Source organism: Hemiscyllium ocellatum, chromosome 45, assembly GCF_020745735.1.
Source record: "Hemiscyllium ocellatum isolate sHemOce1 chromosome 45, sHemOce1.pat.X.cur, whole genome shotgun sequence".
Taxonomy (NCBI): Eukaryota; Metazoa; Chordata; class Chondrichthyes; order Orectolobiformes; family Hemiscylliidae; genus Hemiscyllium; species Hemiscyllium ocellatum.
In genome coordinates, this window is record NC_083445.1 from 14,392,439 (window position 1) to 14,412,122 (window position 19,684).

General features: G+C 48.6%; 1 protein-coding gene across 3 annotated transcripts; it reads right to left on the reverse strand.

Moving 5' to 3' along the window:
- Positions 1-6,869: 6,869 nt before the first annotated feature.
- nfil3-6 (nuclear factor, interleukin 3 regulated, member 6) lies at positions 6,870-18,861 on the reverse strand. 3 transcript variants are annotated; one of them, XM_060855022.1, is made up of 2 exons: positions 18,646-18,861; positions 6,870-8,416 (listed from the first exon to the last, which is right to left on the reverse strand). In XM_060855022.1, exon 2 carries the CDS (start codon positions 8,380-8,382, stop codon positions 7,105-7,107), a length of 1,278 nt encoding a protein of 425 aa, XP_060711005.1. In that variant the 5' UTR covers positions 8,383-8,416; positions 18,646-18,861; the 3' UTR covers positions 6,870-7,104. The 3 variants fall into 3 exon arrangements, with proteins under 3 accessions (XP_060711005.1, XP_060711004.1, XP_060711006.1); XM_060855021.1 differs by lacking the exon at positions 18,646-18,861 and adding an exon at positions 13,022-13,138; XM_060855023.1 differs by lacking the exon at positions 18,646-18,861 and adding an exon at positions 12,858-12,991.
- Between the last annotated feature and the right edge of the window lie 823 nt (positions 18,862-19,684).

Below are 19,684 nucleotides of genomic sequence, written 5' to 3' on the forward strand. Positions count from 1 at the left end.
ATCAATAAAGTGTACACCCTAGTTGTTTTACACTGTGTCCGACGCCTGCAAATACACGTGCCGTGGATGTGGTGGGTGGGGGTGTGCGGAATAAGCACTGCTGCTAGCAAAGAGGAGATGGAAAATAAACGGGAGGGTCGGGGGTTCTGCTCACTCTGGGAGCCAGCTCTGAGGCAGTGGGTTCAGTGTCACGCAACATGGAAATAAGGGATGACATAAAATAGTTGTAAATTTAAAGTTTTCCTTTGAAAAAGCGGTAGCAGACCCGGAAGGCGCGCTACGTTACCTGGGTAAGGTTTTTTCTCTCCCCTTATTTAAACGCGGGCTCCGAGTTGTAGGCCTCAGTCTCTCGGAAGACTTCGCGACGGCTGGTGGGTAAGTTTGGTCGTTTATTTAATAGTTGTAAATTTAAAGTTTTCCTTTGAAAAAGCGGTAGCAGACCCGGAAGGCGCGCTAGGTTACCTGGGTAAGGTTTTTTCTCTCCCCTTATTTAAACGCGTAGGCGAGTCACCCAAGGCACTACACGAGTAGTGCCTCCCACCCTTCCACCTCCTCTAACCTAATAATAAGACCAATTGTGACTAGCGGGTAAGTGCTGCATTTTCCTTGTTTGTTTCTTTAGATTTAGTTGGTTTTTGTTTTTTTTTTAAGGAAAGCTTACTTTTAGAGGGATGGCAGTGCAGAGAGGGCAATGTTCCTCTTGCAACATGTATGAGGTGAGGGAAGCCATTAGCGTCCCTGCTGAGTACACTTGCAAGAAGTGCACCCATCTCCAGCTCCTCCAAACCCGTGTTAGGGAACTGGAGCTGGAGTTGGATGAACTGCGGATCATTCGGGAGGCAGAGGAGGTCATAGATCGGAGCTATAGGCAAGTAGTTACTCCGAAAGTTCAAGATAGATGGGTGACAGTGAGGGGGAGTGGGAGGAGGAAGACAGTGCAGGGACCCCCTGCGGTCATTCCCCTCAAGAACAAGTATACCGTTTTGGATACTTGTGGGGGGGATGACTTACCAGGGGTAAGCAACGAGGTTCAGGCCTCTGGCACGGAGCCTGGCCCCGTTGCTCAGAAGGGTAGGGTGGAGAAAGGTAGAGCAATTGTTCTTGGGGACTCGATAGTGAGGGGTACAGACAGACGGTTTTGTGGGGGCGACAGGGACTCACGTTTGGTATGTTGCCTCCCAGGTGCAAGGGTACGTGATGTCGCTGATCGTGTCTTCCGGGTCCTTAAGGGGGAGGGGGAGCAGCCCCAGATCGTGGTCCACGTTGGCACCAACGATATAGGTAGGAAGAAGGGTGAGGATGTAAGGCAGGCTTTCAGGGAGCTAGGTTGGAAGCTCAGAGTTAGAACAAACAGAGTTGTAGTCTCTGGTTTGTTACCCGTGCCACGTGATAGAGAGTCGAGGAACAGGGAGAGAGAGCAGTTAAATGCGTGGCTACAGGGATGGTGCAGGAGGGAGGGATTCCGGTTTCTGGATAACTGGGGTCCTTTCTGGGGAAGGTGGGACCTCTATAAAAAGGATGGTCTACACTTGAACCTGAGGGGCACCAGTATCCTTGGGGGGAGGTTTGCTAGTGCTCTTTGGGAGGGTTTAAACTAACTCCGCGGGGGCATGGGAACCAGGACTGTAGCTTTAGGGTACAGGACCTTGAGTGTAGGGAGGTTAGGAATAATGCAGCGATCTCTAAGGAGGGTGCCTGTAACCAGAAAGGTGGATTGAAGTGTGTATACTTCAATGCCAGAAGTATAAGGAATAAGGTAGGTGAACTTGCAGCGTGGGTTGGTACCTGGGACTTCGATGTTGTGGCCATTACAGAGACGTGGGTAGAACAGGGACAAGAATGGCTGTTGCACGTTCCAGGGTTCAAATGTTTTAGTAGGATCAGACATGGGGGTAAAAAAGGGGGAGGCGTGGCATTACTTGTCAAAGACAGTATCACAGCAGTGGAATGGACGATGGAAGAGGACTTGCCATCTGAGGTAGTTTGGGCTGAGGTTAGAAATAGGCAAGGTGAGGTCACCCTGTTAGGTGTTTTCTACAGGCCTCCTAATAGTCCTAGAGAAGTAGAGGATAATATTGCGAGGATGATTCAGGAAAAGAGTGAAGGTAGCAGGGTGGTTGTTATGGGGGACTTTAACTTCCCAGATATTGACTGGGAGAGCTATAGCTCGAGTTCATTAGATGGGTCGGTGTTTGTACAATGTGTGCAGGAGGGTTTCCTGACACAATATGTCGACAGGCCAACAAGAGGGGAGGCTATATTGGATTTGGTTCTAGGTAATGAACCAGGCCAGGTGTTAGACTTGGAGGTAGGTGAGCACTTCGGGGACAGTGACCACAACTCGGTGACTTTTACTTTAGTGATGGAGAGGGATAATCGTGTGCCGCAGGGCAAGAGCTATAGCTGGGGGCAGGGAAATTATGATGCAGTGAGGCATGACTTAGGATGTGTGGATTGGAAAAACAGGCTTCAAGAGAAGAACACTAATGAGATGTGGGGAGTGTTCAAGGAGCAGCTACTGCGTGTCCTCGATAGGTATGTACCAGTCAGGCATGGTGTAAAGGGCCTTGTGAGGCAGCCGTGGTTTAGTAAGGAATTGGAGTCCCTTGTGAAAGGGAAGAAGGCGGCATATGTAAAGATGAGGCGTGAAGGTTCAGTAGGGGCGATTGAGTGTTATAAGGTAGCCAGGAAGGAGCTAAAGAGGGAGCTAAGAGAAGCGAGAAGGGGACATGAAAAGTCTTTAGCTGGTAGGATTAGGGAAAACCCAAAGGCTTTCTATAGGTATGTCAAGAATAAAAGGATGACTAGGGTAGGTATCGGTCCAGTCAAGGATAGTAGTGGGAAGTTGTGTGTGGAGGCGGAGGAGATTGGAGAGACATTAAATCAGTACTTTTCCTCAGTATTCACTCAGGAACAGGACACTGTTGCTGATGTGAATATGGAATCACAAATAATTAGAATGGATGCCCTGGAAATATGCAGGGAAGAGGTTTTGGGAATATTGGAAAGGATGAATATAGATAAGTCTCCTGGGCCTGATGGCATTTACCCCAGGATCCTATGGGAAGCTAGGGAGGAGATAGCAGAGCCATTGGCCTGGATTTTTATGTCGTCGTTGTCAACAGGAATAGTACCAGAGGACTGGAGGATAGCGAATGTGGTCCCATTGTTCAAGAAAGGGAGTAGGGATAGCCCTAGCAACTATAGGCCAGTGAGTCTGACTTCAGTGGTGGGCAAAGTCTTAGAGAGAATGGTAAGGGATAAGATTTATGAACATCTGGGTAGGAATAACGTGATCAGGGATAGCCAGCATGGTTTTGTGAAGGGCAGGTCGTGCCTCACAAACCTTATTGAGTTCTTTGAGAAGGTGACCAAGGAAATGGATGAGGGTAAAGCAGTAGATGTTGTGTATATGGATTTTAGTAAGGCGTTCGATAAGGTTCCCCATGGTAGGCTAATGCTAAAACTTCGGAGGTATGGCATTGAGGATACATTAGAGGTTTGGATTAGGAATTGGCTGGCTGGAAGGAGACAGAGGGTAGTGGTTGATGGATTATGTTCATCTTGGAGCGCAGTTACTAGCGGTGTACCACAAGGATCTGTTTTGGGACCATTGCTTTTTGTTATCTTTATAAATGATCTAGAGGAAGGACTTGAAAGCTGGGTAAGCAAGTTTGCGGATGACACAAAAGTCGGTGGAGTTGTGGATAGTGAGGAAGGAAGTGGTAGGTTACAGCGGGATATAGATAAGTTGCAGAGCTGGGCGGAAATGTGGCAAATGGAATTCAATGTAGCTAAGTGCGAAGTCGTTCACTTTGGTAGGAATAACAAGATGATGGATTACTGGGCTAATGGTAGGCTACTTGGTAGTGTGGATGAGCAGAGGGATCTTGGTGTCCATGTACACAGATCTCTGAAAGTTGCCACCCAGGTAAATAGTGCTGTGAGGAAGGCATATGGTGTACTGGGCTTTATTGGCAGAGGAATTGAGTTCCGGAGTCCTGAGGTCATGTTGCAGTTGTATAAGACTCTGGTGCGGCCTCATCTGGAGTATTGTGTGCAGTTTTGGTCGCCATACTATAGGAAGGATGTGGAAGCTTTAGAGCGAGTGCAGAGGAGGTTTACCAGGATGTTGCCTGGAATGGTAGGAAAATCTTATGAGGAAAGGCTGAGGCACTTGGGGCTGTTCTCATTGGAGAAGAGAAGGTTTAGGGGAGATCTGATAGAAGTGTATAAGATGATTAGGGGTTTAGATAGGGTAGATACTAAGAACCTTTTACCGCTAATGGAGTCAGGGGTTACTAGGGGACATAGCTTTAAATTAAGGGGTGGTAGGTATAGGACAGATGTTAGGGGTAGATTCTTCACACAGCGGGTTGTGAGTTCATGGAATGCCCTGCCCGTATCAGTGGTGAACTCTCCTTCTTTATGGTCATTTAAGCGGGCATTGGATAGGCATTTGGAAGTTATTGGGCTAGTATAGGTTAGGTAGGATTCGGTCGGCGCAACATCGAGGGCCGAAGGGCCTGTACTGCGCTGTATCCTTCTATGTTCTATGTTCTATAAAAACAAAACAAAGAAATAATGAAAAAAAGAAAAAAAAAGTAATCAGGAGAGTTTTCTCACTCTAGGGACTGGCTGGCAGTTCAGAGCCCACGTCCTGTGTAGTTTGGTGATGGGACACTGGCTTCAGGGCATTTATTTCCCTTCCTCTCCAAGCTCAGTGGTCACAGGCTTATGAGGGCCAGGGCTACAAAGCGCTTGGGTTCATTCACACACACATAAAAGCTCTCCACTCTAATGTACGTCCCAGGTTACAGGTGAGGGCAGTGGTTTGGTCTGACCCTGCGATCTTTAGTGAGAATGGCCTTAACCCTTACCTTGCTGAATGAACTCGCTTGGTGCAGCTATATCATCCTGGTCTTCCTGAATAAAAAAGTGCAAATTCATTCGGAGCAGCAGCTGCATGAAAATAGTTCCGAGGAAGATCGCTCAAGCAGAGACGTGAACTCTTCACAGATGCTGCCATGTTTGCTGAGCTTTTCCTGCAAATTATATTTCTGACTTACCTCATCCATGTGCGTTCGTTCACTTTATTTTAGTTTAGAATCTTGTTTTGCTGAAAGCTATGAACAGCTTACACGTGGTTGCTAAGTAACCAATGCCTCTTACAGAAGACAACAGCAAAGCTGAAGTGAATGGGAGACATTTTGAGGGAAATCTGCTCATTCTGGACGAGAGTTCTGTCAGTGTATGAGGTCAGGGGACACGTCTCTTTTAACGACTGCCTTTTTGGATGACCCTTCATGACTCTAACACTTTTTGTTGCAAATCTTTGGTACTTATTTCTTCTTAGGTTTTAAAGGTACCCGTGAGAAAAGGATGAGACTGATGATGTCTGGGACGCTACCTCAGGCGGTTATGGGGTCACCTTATAGAGGTTTATAAAATCCTGTGGGATATGGATAGGGCGAATGACAGGTGGGGGGGGGGTGGATTTCAAAACTGGAAGGCGTAACTTTAAGGTGGCAGGAGAAACATTTTTCAAAAAGACATGAGGGGCAACCTGTTTTTTTACACAGAGTGTTTCGTGAGTGGAATGGACTTCCAGAGATAGGGATGGATGTGGGTTTTGTTACCATATTAAACCGGCACTTGGGTAAGTAGGAAAGGGTTGGAGGGGATAGGGGTCAGGTGGGACTGGTTTAGTTTGGGGTTATGGGCTGAAGGGTCTGTTTTCACGCTGTGTAACAGTGGTTTGTGGAGGAAATGGTCGGCCTTGATTCTTTTGGCCTCGAGTGAAGACCTCATTGATTAGGAGACAGCAGAGAGACATTGCTGCTCTTTAGTGTCCATCATGGGAACTGCACCCCAGGCAGCTCCTCACCGAGAGAAGGATGATTGGCAGCTATTGTACATACAGGCTTCCCAATGTGTCAGGCTTACGGACACAGTCCCCCTGCCACTCGATGGCACCTGTTCCTGTTTCTCCCCCACCCCATTTTGAAGACAGTTGACCCTTGTTTGCCTCTGAGGTGAAGGGAGAGCCTCCTCAATCATTTTCAAAGGCCGAAGGCCCTGCGGAGAAAGTGAGGAGGTCAGAGTCGAGTGCGTGGTGCTGGAAAAGCACAGCAGGTCAGGCAGCATCCGAGGAGCAGGAGAATCGACGTTTCAGGCAAAAGCCCTTCATCAGGAAACATTCCTGATGAAGGACTCCGGTCGATTCTCCTGCTCCTCGGATGCTGCCTGACCTGCTGTGCTTTTCCAGTAACACAGACTTGACTTTACTGATTTATGTTCTATTCTATACCAGCATCGGCCAAGTTATTTGTCTGTAATGGAGCAGCACTGCTCAGTCCGGTCCTCCCTGCTTCCCCCCCACTTATACCTTGTCCCACCAATCCCAGATATGAATCCCAGCTGTGGGTGGCCCGTTGGTCAGTGGTTGGCACTGCTGCCTCACAGCGCCAGGGACCCAGGTTTGATTCCCACCGTGGGCGACTCTGTGTGGAGTTTGCACGTTCTCCCTGTGCCAGCCTGAGTTTCCTCCTACAGTCCAAAGATGTGTGGGTCAGGTGAATTGGCCATGTTAAATTGTCAATAGCGATTGATGCATTAGTTAGGGGCGAGGGGAATGGATGTGTTACTCTTTGGAGGGTCAATGTGGACTTGATGGGCCGAAGGGCCTGTTTCCATACTGTAGAAAATCTAATCTGAACTTTACTTGCCAGCTTCTGTCCCTAAATCTTGACGGAGGGGATCAAAATTAAGTGCATTTGATGAACAAAAGATAGAAATCCTTTTGCAAGCCAGAGCGAGAGAGACTGGTGGCGATCCCGAAGGTAAAAAAAAGGCAGTTACAAATGTGAAAAACTTCCATCGCCTGAAGAGCTTTGAAGAATTTATTACAATGACAGTGATCAGTTAGAAAATAACAAGTAAAAATATATTTACACACATTGTCTATTTACAGCCCACCACAATAAATACAGTTTCGCACCGACTCTGGGTATCTGTAAATAACTTAAACGACTCAACAGGGGAAACGAACCGAAAATGGGGGAAAAAAACCCAACGAGACGTACGTATCATCGGACACGGCCCTCAATTCAGATTGGGATATATTTGTTGAGAGAACATTTTCTTCAGCTGTTCCACCTCAGCTGAGAGGGAAGCCAGCTGATGCTTAAGGGCACTGTTTTCAGATTTGTAGGCAGAATCCTCCTTCAGAGTGTCTTTCGGATAGCCGGGGGTTCCTTGGGTGCTGAACGGGGTGGCTTCTCGCAAATACCTACAATGGAGGCCATTTCTGCTCTCATCTGGAGAGAGTCCAACAGGGGTCCTCCAAGCGGGAGGGACCACGCCAGAGCCTGTTCCCCGCTCGTCTGGAGGCAGGGGTGCATTGGCGTAGCATCCTTGTTGTTGTCCCCTGACCTGGCCGGAGGGTTGCTCAGCGGCCCCTCTGCCAAGGCTGCCCCCTGCCAGCTGGAGGAGCTTCACCTTCACGTCCACCTCTTCCACCCCGGCGCCCACCTTGAAGCGCAGCTTGTGGGGCAGGCTTTTGACCGTCTCGGTCAGCTCGGGGCCACGGGGAGGCTTCAGGCCGTCCCCGGTGAACGCCCGCCTGATGTCCGCCTCGCCGTCAGGCGACAGCTGGCCTTCCAAGCGGGGGTCCTCGGGGCTCGGCGGGAACTTGTCCTGGTCGCTCAGCTGCTCGTCGAAGAAGACGGGGCTTCCCATGTTGGAGCTTCCAGGCGTGGAGATGCCAGAGTCCTCAGAGACGGCACAGGGCTCCTGTTCCACACTGGGGTCGCCTCCAAATGGCTGACTCCCGCTTGGAAAACCCTTGTTGTCCACTGGCTGCATCCCATAGGCCCTGGATAGGAAAGCTGGCTGGGCGGCAGTGACACAGTGGAGGGACTGGTCACTACTGTGGGCAGCTGGCACCTCGGAGGGGTCCTTCAGTAGGCCGAACCTGAACTTCAAAGCCAGGAGTTCGGCCTTCAGCCTAGCGTTCTCTTCCAGCAGGGCGATGACCCGCTGCTCGAGGACCAGGTCATTCACCCGCCGTTTCTCGCGTGACCTCTTGGCCGCCTCGTTGTTCTTCCTGCGCTTGTCCCAGTAGGTGTTGTCCTTCTTCTCGTCTGGGATGAACTCCCGCTTCCTGCGGCTCACCGAGTTGGTGCCCTTGTGCTTGATCTGCCGGGTGCCCAGCAGGGAGCGGGCCAGTAGGCCGTTGGTGGTCAGCAAAGACACTGCCTCATCTGTGAAGGACAGGCGCGGCGCTCGGAGGTCCACCGCCTGAGGGAGCTGAGTCCGGTCCTGCCAGCCTTCGGCCTTCCGCTCGCCCACCGCCTGGTAGGCCTCAGCTGCTGCAGACATCTCTCTGGGAAGCCTCACTACCGCCTGGCGTTACCTGTCACACAGACAAGATAATTGAGACACCACGTCAACCACTCGCTTCTCGTAGCTACCCACCCCAGACATGCACACACACACACACTCACACACACTCCCACACACACACTCCTATAGACACACACACTCCCACACTGACTCACACACACTCCCACACACACACACACACATACACTCCCACACACTCCCACACTCACACACACACACTCCTATAGACACACACACTCCCACACTGACTCACACACACTCCCACACTCACGCACACACACACACACACACTCCTATAGACACACACACTCCCACACTCAGTCACACATTCTCCCACACTCACTCACACACACACACACACTGCTACAGACACACACCCTCCCACACTCACTCACACTCCCACACACACACTCTCAAACTCACACACTCACTCACACACACTCCTACAGACACACACACTCCCACACTCACACAGACACACTCCTACAGACACACTTTTACAGACACACACACACTCCTATAGACACACACACACACTCCCACAGATGCACACACTCACACACTAACACTCCTACAGAGACACACACTCTCACACTCACACATGCATGCTCTCACAGACTTAGACACTTTACACTCACACACACATATATATTGTGTCTCACAGACACTCACAACCCCCCACCCTACAACACACACATATACACACACACTCCTATAGAGACACACACTCCCACACTCACACATGCTTCCTCTCATAGACACATATACACTGTGTCTCACAGACACTCACAACTCCCCACCCCCCCCACACACATATACACACACTCCTACAGAGACACACACTCACACATGCACCCTCTCACAGACTTAGTCCCCTTCACACTCACACACATATACACTCTCTCTCATACACTCACAACCCCCCACCCCAGACACTCACACACGCTCCTGCAGACATACATTCTCTCACATTCATACACGCACCCTCTCACAGACTTAGACCACTTGACACTCACACACACATATATATATACTCTCTCACACTCACAACCGCCACCCCACCCACCCCCCCCACACACACACACAAACCCACATACACACACACACACACACACACACACACACACACATTTGTTGGGTGAATTTGTACTTGCAGAGTTACATTGTACTTTGTCAAAAACTGCATGAATCTATGTAAGACTCTGTGAACTAATTTCTTAGATTAGAATCAGTCTAAACATTATGGTACAGACAACAGAGCATAGGGGGCTAAACACCTTCAACATCTTATCTGGCCTAACACCAATTGTTACAGTTAACCTGAGAATATAACTTTTAACAAAAGTTTTGTGATTTACATATGAAAGAAGTGAAACTGTCATGGTCAGTCTAACACATGAGACTTAACAAACAAGGTGTTTTTCAATGTATAATTTCAGTTACATCACACTGTATATGTTTGCTATAAATTCTGTGTGTTAGGATCGAGTCCTCCACAGTCACCTGATGAAGGAGCGTCGCTCCGAAAGCTAGTGCTTCCAATTAAACCTGTTGGACTATAACCTGGTGTTGTGTGATTTTTAACTTTGTCCACCCCAGTCCAACACCAGCATCTCCAAATCATGACTAGTTAGTCTAACTGAAAGGGCATTGGACAGCATCCTGTGTGCCCAGGAGAGGAGAGATTGGTCTGACATTCCTGACAAACGGGTGGCCGTTCAACTCAGAAACAACAGACAGACCATTCCTGGCTGAATAGCTCAAGGCTCCTCGATACGTTAGCCCTGAACAGGGAGCCACACATGGGAACGGCCAAAGGGGCAGCACGATCCTGTCCGTAAATCCCCTCTGAATCCCAAACTGATTCAGGCCGTAGGGTGGGGAGAGGCAAGTCCTGATGTGAACCCAGCAAAAGGGACCTTCTCAGAGCTCAATAGATCAGTCTGTTGGCCCCGTGTTTGTGAGAGGATTATGGGACCCGCTGTTGTTCATATGTAAATAACCCAAGCGGTTCCTCATGGAGGGGGAGTTACATAGGATGCCACAAGTCGCTGAGGGGTTACAGCCTCTCAGCCAATAGCCTCAGGCTGATGGTTTCCCTGTCAGTTTGAAAACATTGCTGCATGTGTGCACTCATTACAAATTAAACGCCATGGCAAAAAGTGAGGGCTGGCATTTAATAGCATAAGGAGCCTTGATACCATTCCCAGGAAGACAGGAGCGTCGGAAGTTCCAAATGAGCATTCAGTCAGACAGCAAACTGCTCCTGGAAGTTTTGAAAAAGTTGCCTCTTTTTCTTGCTGCCCATCATTCAGTCCTTGTGCAGACCTCTCGCTTTCTTTCAAGTCAACTTTAATTCACTCCCTCAACGTATAAATCTCTCAATAAGAACACGCTGTGTCAGCCCTGCCTGCCACTAATGTTCCAGTGATGTTATCGGCTTGCACTTCCAGTAAATAAAAAATATTTGGGCTGAAGTGCAAGAAGATTAAGTAATGCCAGAGGTCTTTGCAATCCGGGTTAGCTACGTAGTGAAATTAAAAATAGCCATCTTCCTGTCAGGGGTATGTCGAAATCCTCCTCTGTGTGTGCGTGTGTTTGTCTGTACGTATGTGTCTGTGTGTCTGTGTCTGTGTGTGTATGTGCCTGTATGTGTGTGTAAGTGTGTCTGTCTGTGTGTTTGTGTGTGTGTGTGTGCCTGTATGTGTGTGTGTCTGTGTGTGTGTGTCTGTGTGTGTGTGTCTGTGCGTGTGTGTGTATCTGTGTGTTGTGTATGTCTGTGTGTGTCTTTTTGGATGAGTGTGTGCCTGTGTAGTGTGTTTGTGTCTGTGCGTGTGTTTGTGTCTGTGTGTGTTGTGTGTGTCTGTGTGTTGTGTGTGTCTGTATGTATGTGCGTGTGTCTGTGTGTTGTGTGTGTCTGTTTGTGTGTGTGTCTGTATGTATGTGTGTGTGTCTGTGTGTTGTGTGTGTCAGTCTGTGTGTGTCTGTGTATCTGTGTGTGTGTCTGTGTGTTGTGTGTGTCTGTCTGTATGTATATGTGTGTGTCTGTGTGTGTGTGTGTCTGAATGCGTATATTGTGTGTGTTTGTTGCAAACATCAGTCACAACACCAGCTCCTCAAAAGTGTAAACACCACAGGCAACTGCGTTTAACACCCAACTCAATCAACAACAACTTTCTTCTGTATGGCACCGTTGGCACAGGAACCCATCCCAAGGTGCCTACAGGAACAATACAAAGTCAAACATGACACTGAGCCACACAGCAATGGCTGATGACCAACGGTGGAGACAAAGAAGCTGCTCTCTTTCTGTTTTGAAAATAAAAGGAATTTAAAGAGCTGGGAGGCAGAGGGAAATGGAAAAGATTATTCTGCAGTTTGGTTACTAGGCCAGCTGAAGACATGGCGACCATTAGTGCACTCACTAAGATCAGGCATTCTCAAAGGTCTGCAGGCCAGGGAGGTCTCAGTGAACGCACGGCTAGAGGGTGCCCTTTATGGATTTGGAGTTTTAAATCACTCTCTGGTTTACTGAACCAAACCGACCGACCGCCTGCACATTAAGGGGAGGGCTGGTTTAAAATAGATGGAAGCAACACATTATAGTAAAGATGGCAATGAGACTGGGGTTACAGTGGACTAACTGAACCCAGGGATAACAAAGTGATTATTGACAGGGCTGGCGAGTTACATAAGGAGAAAGAGAACTTGCACAATGCTCAGCTGTTAGTGACTGGGCACACTGTCACATTCTGTCTGAGAATGGGGAGGAGGATAGGGACTGACTGGGGAGATGGTGAGCAAGTTACATTAAAAGTGAAATCCAGCGCTCAGTCTTTCCCAGAGCAGAATCTAGCGGCTTCTCATGAACACACAGAGAGACACTCACACTTTTAAAAAGGAGGAGGGTGGGCGATCAGTCATGTGTGGCAGTGGAGGTGGTGGGGAATTTACTTACCTCCAACACAAACCAGTCGACATACAAACACACACACACACACACACACAGAGACACACACACAGACACACACACACACACACACACAGACACACACACACACACACACACACACACAGACACCACACATACAATCACAGACACAGACACACACACCATACAGACACACACACACACACACACACAGAGACACACACACAGACACACACACACATACAATCACAGACACAGACACACACACCATACAGACACACACACACCCCACACACACACACAGACACAGACACCACACACACACAGACACAGACACCACACATACAATCACAGACACACACACACCACACATACAATCACAGACACACACACACACCATACAGACACACATACACAGACACAGACACCACACATACAATCACAGACACACACACACACACAGACGCATACACCACACACACACACACACAGATATAAACCCGCCTTCAGCTGCCCTCACTTGGAGACGGCTTCACACCCCAATCCGCTGTTTAATTCCAACATTTCAGAATGGAAAAGATCAGAGCTCTCCGGAATGCGAGTCAAATTAACACACATTTCCCTTTACTGTTCACACTGTCCTCTCTCATTTAAGGAGAGAGAAAAATCTCTCATCTTACTCACAGTGTCTGGAAAAGTTAAAAAAAAACCTCTTCTAGTTCCGACAGGAGTTAGTCCTTCCTCGAAAGCAAATGTGTGCCGTCAGCAGAAGGTGGGTTATCTCAACTGCTGCAATACATATATATGTTTTTTTATATAAACGTTAGCCAACCCTCAGCGAAACTCCTCCCCCTCTCTGACAGCTATTTCTGGAGCTCACTCCTGGTCTGTACACAGACGGGTTGGTTATTTTGTACGTCTCACAAGCTTGTGATGCTAATCTTGCCTGGCAGTTAAAAAAAATTATTTGTTGCAGAAATATGCCAAGCCCCCCTCAACAGATCCCATTCTCTGGTTTCACCCCTCGCAGCACGGTTCTGGTGTTCCAGAGCAAACAACTTAAAACAAACTCAGAAACCTGCCTTTCTCCATCTGCAAGGTGGGCTGGAGCCAGAGCTGTGGGGTTTACAAACCAAAATTACAAAACACCCTCTGGTTCGCCACTAGAATTTGTTGGAGAAACTCAGCAGGTCTGTGGAGAGAGAAAGCAGAGTTAATTCTTTGAGGGTGGGGTGGAGGGGGGGAACGAGTGACCTTCCTCCAGGGAAGGGAGTGTGGGATATAAGTAAATTAATGTTACTTCTGCAATTCTGCAATTATAATTGATTATACAAAAACTAAATGAACTCACATCAGTGTTGACCCATCCTCTCCAGCCTGCACCCGCAGCCTCTCTGAAGCCCACCACCTCCCCCCCACCAACAAGGTTCGAGCTCAGCTCAAAGCTAATTGGGGATGGACCACAAATGCCCCAGGTCCCCGTGAAAGGATAAAGAGAAAGGACATCTTCCAAAGATTTCCTGGTCGCTGTCCCACTTCCTTCCTGAACCTGGGATTGATCCCACAGGGAGTCAAAGGGTTGTGAAGGAAGGTGCGGTTGGGTCTACACTGTGTGGCCCTCCATGGCCTGGTGGGGTAGGCTGCTTGAGTCGAGTGGGCAGCTCCTGTTCCTGACTCATTCACTCGGTTTGCCTCCAGTGGGTGTCACTGGAGAGCTGTCCTCCATTGTGATGCCCACCTGGAGCCCAGGGATGCTGCTGGCTCAGTGGTCAGCACTGCTGCCTCACTGCGCCAGGGGTCTCTGGGTTCGCTTCCACCCTCGGGTGACTGTCTGTGTGGAGTTTGCATATTCTCCCCGTCTCTGTGTGGGTTTCCTCCAGGTGCTCCAGTTTCCTCCCACAATCCAGGGATGTGCAGGTTAGGGTGGATTGGCCACACTATAGTGTCCAGGGATGTGCAGGTTAGGGTGGATTGGCCACACTATAGTGTCCAGGGGTGTGCAGGTTAGGTTGGATTGGCCACACTATAATGTCCAGGGATGTGTAGGTTAGGGTGGATTGGCCACACTATAGTGTCCAGGGATGTGCAGGTTAGGGTGGATTGGCCACACTATAGTGTCCAGGGATGTGTAGGTTAGGGTGGATTGGCCACACTATAGTGTCCAGGGATGTGCAGGTTAGGGTGGATTGGCCACACTATAATGTCCAGGGATGTGCAGGTTAGGGTGGATTGGCCATATATAGTGTCCAGGGATGTGCAGGTTAGGGTGGATTGGCCATACTATAGTATCCAGGGATGTGTAGGTTAGGGTGGATTGGCCATACTATAGTATCCAGGGATGTGTAGGTTAGGGTGGATTGGCCACACTATAGTGTTCAGGGGTGTGCAGGATAGGGTGGATTGGCCATACTATAGTATCCAGGGATGTGCAGGTTAGCTTGGATTGGCCACACTATAGTATCCAGGGATATACAGGTTAGGGTGGATTGGCCACACTAGGTCAGGGTGGATTGGCCACACTATAGTGTCCAGGGATGTGCAGGTTAGGGTGGATTGGCCACACTATAGTGTTCAGGGATGTGCAGGTTAGGGTGGATTGGCCACTCTATAGTGTCCAGGGATATACAGGTTAGGGTGGATTGGCCACACTAGGTTAGGGTGGATTGGCCATGGGAAATTCAAGGTTACAGGGATAGGCTGGAGGATCCGAGACAACGGGCTGCATGGCCTCTTCCTGCACTGTAGGGGTTCGATGACCTTCATAGCCACTGAATGATGTCCCTCACCTCAATGGAGGACTTCACTGAATTCCATCTTGAGCTTAAAGGTGAGGGTTGATGGGGTGATATTGTTAAAGCCACAGATGGGCCTGACGTTCAAATGCCCCTACAGGACAACTGTTTCACCCAGAGGGTGGTATGTGTATGGAATGAGCTGGTGGTGGAGGCTGGTACAATTACAGCATTGAAAAGACATCTGGATGGGTATATGAATAGGAAGGGTTTGGAGGGAGATGGGCCGGGTGCTAGCAGGTGGGAAAAGATGAGGTTCATACACAGAATATAGAACAGTACTGATTAGGGGTTTAGATAGGGTTGACAGTGCAAACCTTTTTCCGCTAATGGAGTCAGCTGTTACTAGGGGACCCAGCTTTAAATTAAGGGGTGGTAGGTATAGGACAGATGTTAGGGGTAGATTCTTTACTCAGCGGGTTGTGAGTTCATGGAATGCCCTGCCAGTGGCAGTGGTGGACTCTCCCTCTTTATGGTCATTTAAGCGTGCATTGGATAGGCATATGGAGGTTATTGTGCTAGTGTAGGTTAGGTAGGCTTCGGTCGGCGCAACATCGAGGGCCGAAGGGCCTGTACTGCGCTGTATTTTTCTATGTTCTATGTACTGCGCAGAACAGGCCCTTCGACCCTCAATGTTGTGCCGACCTGTGAACCAATGTAATCTCATCCCCCTATACTATCCCATCATCATCCATGTGCTTATCCAAGGATATGTGGTCGGCATGGACGAGTTGGACTGAAGGGTCTGTTTCCGTGCTGTACATCTCTATGACTCTAATATTTGAGCTGTCATTTCAGGACCATACTGGGTGTGTATGTTAAGCCAACGCCTTTTATGTCCTCTCATGTTGTTATACTGTGCTAGTCTCTGAAGGAACATAGGCCATCCCCTGTTGGTTTTCTGACTAATAATTGTCCCTGATCTGGCGTTACCTCTGAGGTAACTTGTGAAAATGTTTTACACTATGACAGTGCAATTACAACAACAATGCTTGGGAAAGACTTGATGAATCCATTGACATCTTGAAGTGATGGAAAATGTAGGAAAAGGTGTTTCCTCTAATTGGGTGGGGGAGTGGCTGGGGGTGGCGGGGAGACCTCAATTTTGAACCATGGGAAAAATAAGCAATGGGGGGAAGATGGAGGCACTCTCAATCCCTCCGTTTCCATTTTAAGTCATAGAGTTAGACAGCACGCAAACAGACTCTTCAATCCAACCAGTTCCCATCATCCCAAAGCAAACACCTCCACTTGCCTGTAAATCTATAGCATCGTGTAATTGAGCTGGTGTTAGCATCAAAAGCCAATGAATGTAGCCATAACCCCTTAAACCCTACCCAGAGGCGAGTCCCGAAGAATAGTCTGCGCACTGACCCTCACACTGGGGCTTGCTTGCTCAGGGTCATGAGTGCAACACTCTGCCATTGTTGAGCTGATCCTGGGGGCTCAGTGCCAACATGTGAAGAGATGCCATGAGGTGCCACCTCGCCACTCTGTGTACAAATTCTTGGAGACAGTGGTTCCTCGAGTGAAAATGGATCCCCATTCCTAATTATAATCCATTGACATCTGCAGTTAAAGATATACTCATTAAAACATGGCCTCCATTTTTACCCAAGTTTAGAGCTGATAAGATGATTGCCTCTGTTTGCAAGCTGCACATAATGAGGCTTAACTTTGGATCATGCTGTCTTTGGAACCTCCAACATTGATGAAAGGAAATGCCATAATCTGGCTTTTTAAATCAGTACCCAATTTAAATCCAAGGACTGGGGTCTGTTTCTAGCATAGAATTGAACACACACACACACACACACGTATATATACACACACACACACACGTATACACACATACACACACACACACAGACACACACACACACACACACACACACACACGTATACACACATACACACGTACACACACACAGACACACACACACACACACACACACACGTTAAGTTAAGTTTATATTGAAATTTGGTTTGACCGTACTCCCCTGATACTGAGAGGCAGGCAGTGAGGAAACACTTTTGTAAGAATTATAGTAGCACAGGTATCGCGACCAGTCAACATCAGAGCTGAATGGGACATTTGTATCTGAAAAAAGAGATGTCCATGGGGGTGACCTGCAAAGATGTTAAGAAAGGTTTTGATGGGCTAGACTTCAAGCAAATTCTTCTCATTCGCGGGAACAGGGGATGTAAGCTCACCCTGATAAATCCCAAAGGGAATTCAGGAGAAATGTCTTCATCCAGTGAATGGGTGAACTTCACTCTTTCAGGGAGTGGTTGGGCTTGTATAAGCATAAACACCAGATGTGCGGGTCAGGTGAATTGGCCATGCTAAATTGCCCGTAGTGTTAGGTAAGGGGTAAATGTAGGGGTATGGGTGGGTTGCGCTTCGGCGGGTCGGTGTGGACTTGTTGGGCCGAAGGGCCTGTTTCCACACTGTAAGTAAGTAATCTAATCTAATCTAACAGAGCAGTTCAGCTGCATGGCAAGTTACTGTACATTGTGATGAGAAACTCAAAACGTTAGCTTGATCTCTCTCCGTGACCCACTGTGATCTCCATCACTTTTTTTTTGTCTTCAGTACAGGTTCCAGATCCCAGTATAAATCCTGCCTCATTTGGAATGAGCCATATCTCGTACCCCCATCTTTATTTCCAGTTCTCACTCTCCATCTCTGAACCTCTCTGTGACTCACTTTCCTTCTCTCATTGACTTCTCTGCGGTATCTCAGTTGAACTATTCTCTCCTTCTCAGTCTTGTTTATTTCCGCTGATTCACTCTCACTCCATCTTCACTTCCTTGTTTCTTATCGGTCTCGCTCTCTCTTTCTCTCACACACACACACTATCTCCTTCACTGTTAAACAACGTCACAGTGATGATAATGTTACTGACTGGCGTTGAGTCAAACTCAGACAGGAATTGCTGGAAACGCTCAGCAGGTCTGGCAGCATCTATCAGAGTTAACGTTTCAAGTCCAGTGACCCTTCCTCAGGACTGACCCGAAACGTGAACTCTGACCTCTCTCCCAGGGATGCTGCTGAGCGTTTCGTGTTTTCGTTCCTGATTTACAGCATCCACGGTTCTTTCAGTTTGGATTGAGTTGGAGACAGGGAAAATGGTCTGTTGCTTCTCTGGCCATGTATTTAACAGGCTCCTCTGTGTGGAACAGCAAGGAGAAATTTAGTTTTAAAACCACTTACAACCTTCTTAACATTGTGGCTCATGTTCTGTTTAGCCCATCTTGTCGTGGAACAGAATGAGTTAACCTCAATGAGAATGATTTCATTTGAAAGGCATTTTTTTTTGAAATGCTGAGTAAATGTGCTGTGGAAAACATCCCCAGAAGGTCCCACTATTATGACAGAAGTTGAACAAAGGAAGGTCAGTTTACAGTTGATTCTGTGGTCACTCCCCCCTCCCTCTCAGCCTCACAATTCGATCCCTTTGGAGATTAAATCTTGTGTTGCCCTGGTGTGCCTTTACACAATAAGTGACTTACCCCGGATCAAAGTTTACACATCCCCTGTTCCACGCTGCTCCGGCTGGATCTAACAGTTTATCCTGACGGTCCTCTGTTTGACAAAAATCCGTGTTCTCTCTCGCTCGCTCCCAGCTGCTGCCTTTGCTGGTCTCTGCCCCCTCTCCTTCCCCACTTCTGCGTCTTTACTCAACAGAGTCAGCCCTTTGCTGGGCTTGAGAGAGGGGTGTGTGTGTGTGTGCCGGGAGGGAGTGGAATCCGTCACCTGAGGCAACCCTTAGCTGTCAATCCTTCATCCCGTATGCACCGTAACCTTGGCAACCGCATCCCCTTGGCAACAGACACGTACGCAAGAGACCCGTGTATGTTTGTGTGTGTGTGTGTGTGTGTGTGTATGTGTGTGTGAGTGTGTGTGTCAGCCCCCAGATCGCCATGGCAACTCCTGACGTCAGGGAAGCCAGAAATAGCCTCGGCCGTGTTGTCAAATCTTATCACCTTGCACGGCTGCTGTCAGCAAACACCTTTCTGAAGAGATCTCTCATTGTCTGTGCCTGGCCTTTGTCTGTGCCTGTGCTGAACTGGCTCGCCCCTCAATGAGCTGGCAGTACAGTAGTGTGCCAGGACCCATCGCGACCAGTAACATTGAGGGCAAGTAAATGCGCAGATTATCCCAGTGAGCCACCATGTGCTTCCATAACTGGGGCAACTGCGCCTATAATTAGGCGACAGCTCCAATGACAGGGGAAGTCCACGTCATATCCTCCTCGGATGCTGCCTGATCTGCTGTGCTTTTCCAGCGCCACACTCCCAACCATAATTAGGGTCCAGGAGAAAGTGGGGACGGCAGATGCCGGAGATTGGAGTCAAAGAGAGCGGTGCTGGAAAAGTCAGGCAGCATCCAAGGAGCAGGAGAGTCAACGCTCCAGGCAAGAGGCCTTCATCAGGAATCACCCCTCAGGACTGAAACCTGACGCAATGACTACTTTTCCGAATCCCGTCGTGTCTGGATCTCCCAATCTGGACCCCATCTGCAGCCCGTACTCTCGCGTCAAGACTGAGT

Excerpts from the sequence above, each read along its gene's own strand:
- nfil3-6 (XM_060855022.1), bottom strand. The coding sequence starts at position 8,382 with ATGTCTGCAGCAGCTGAGGCCTACCAGGCGGTGGGCGAGCGGAAGGCC.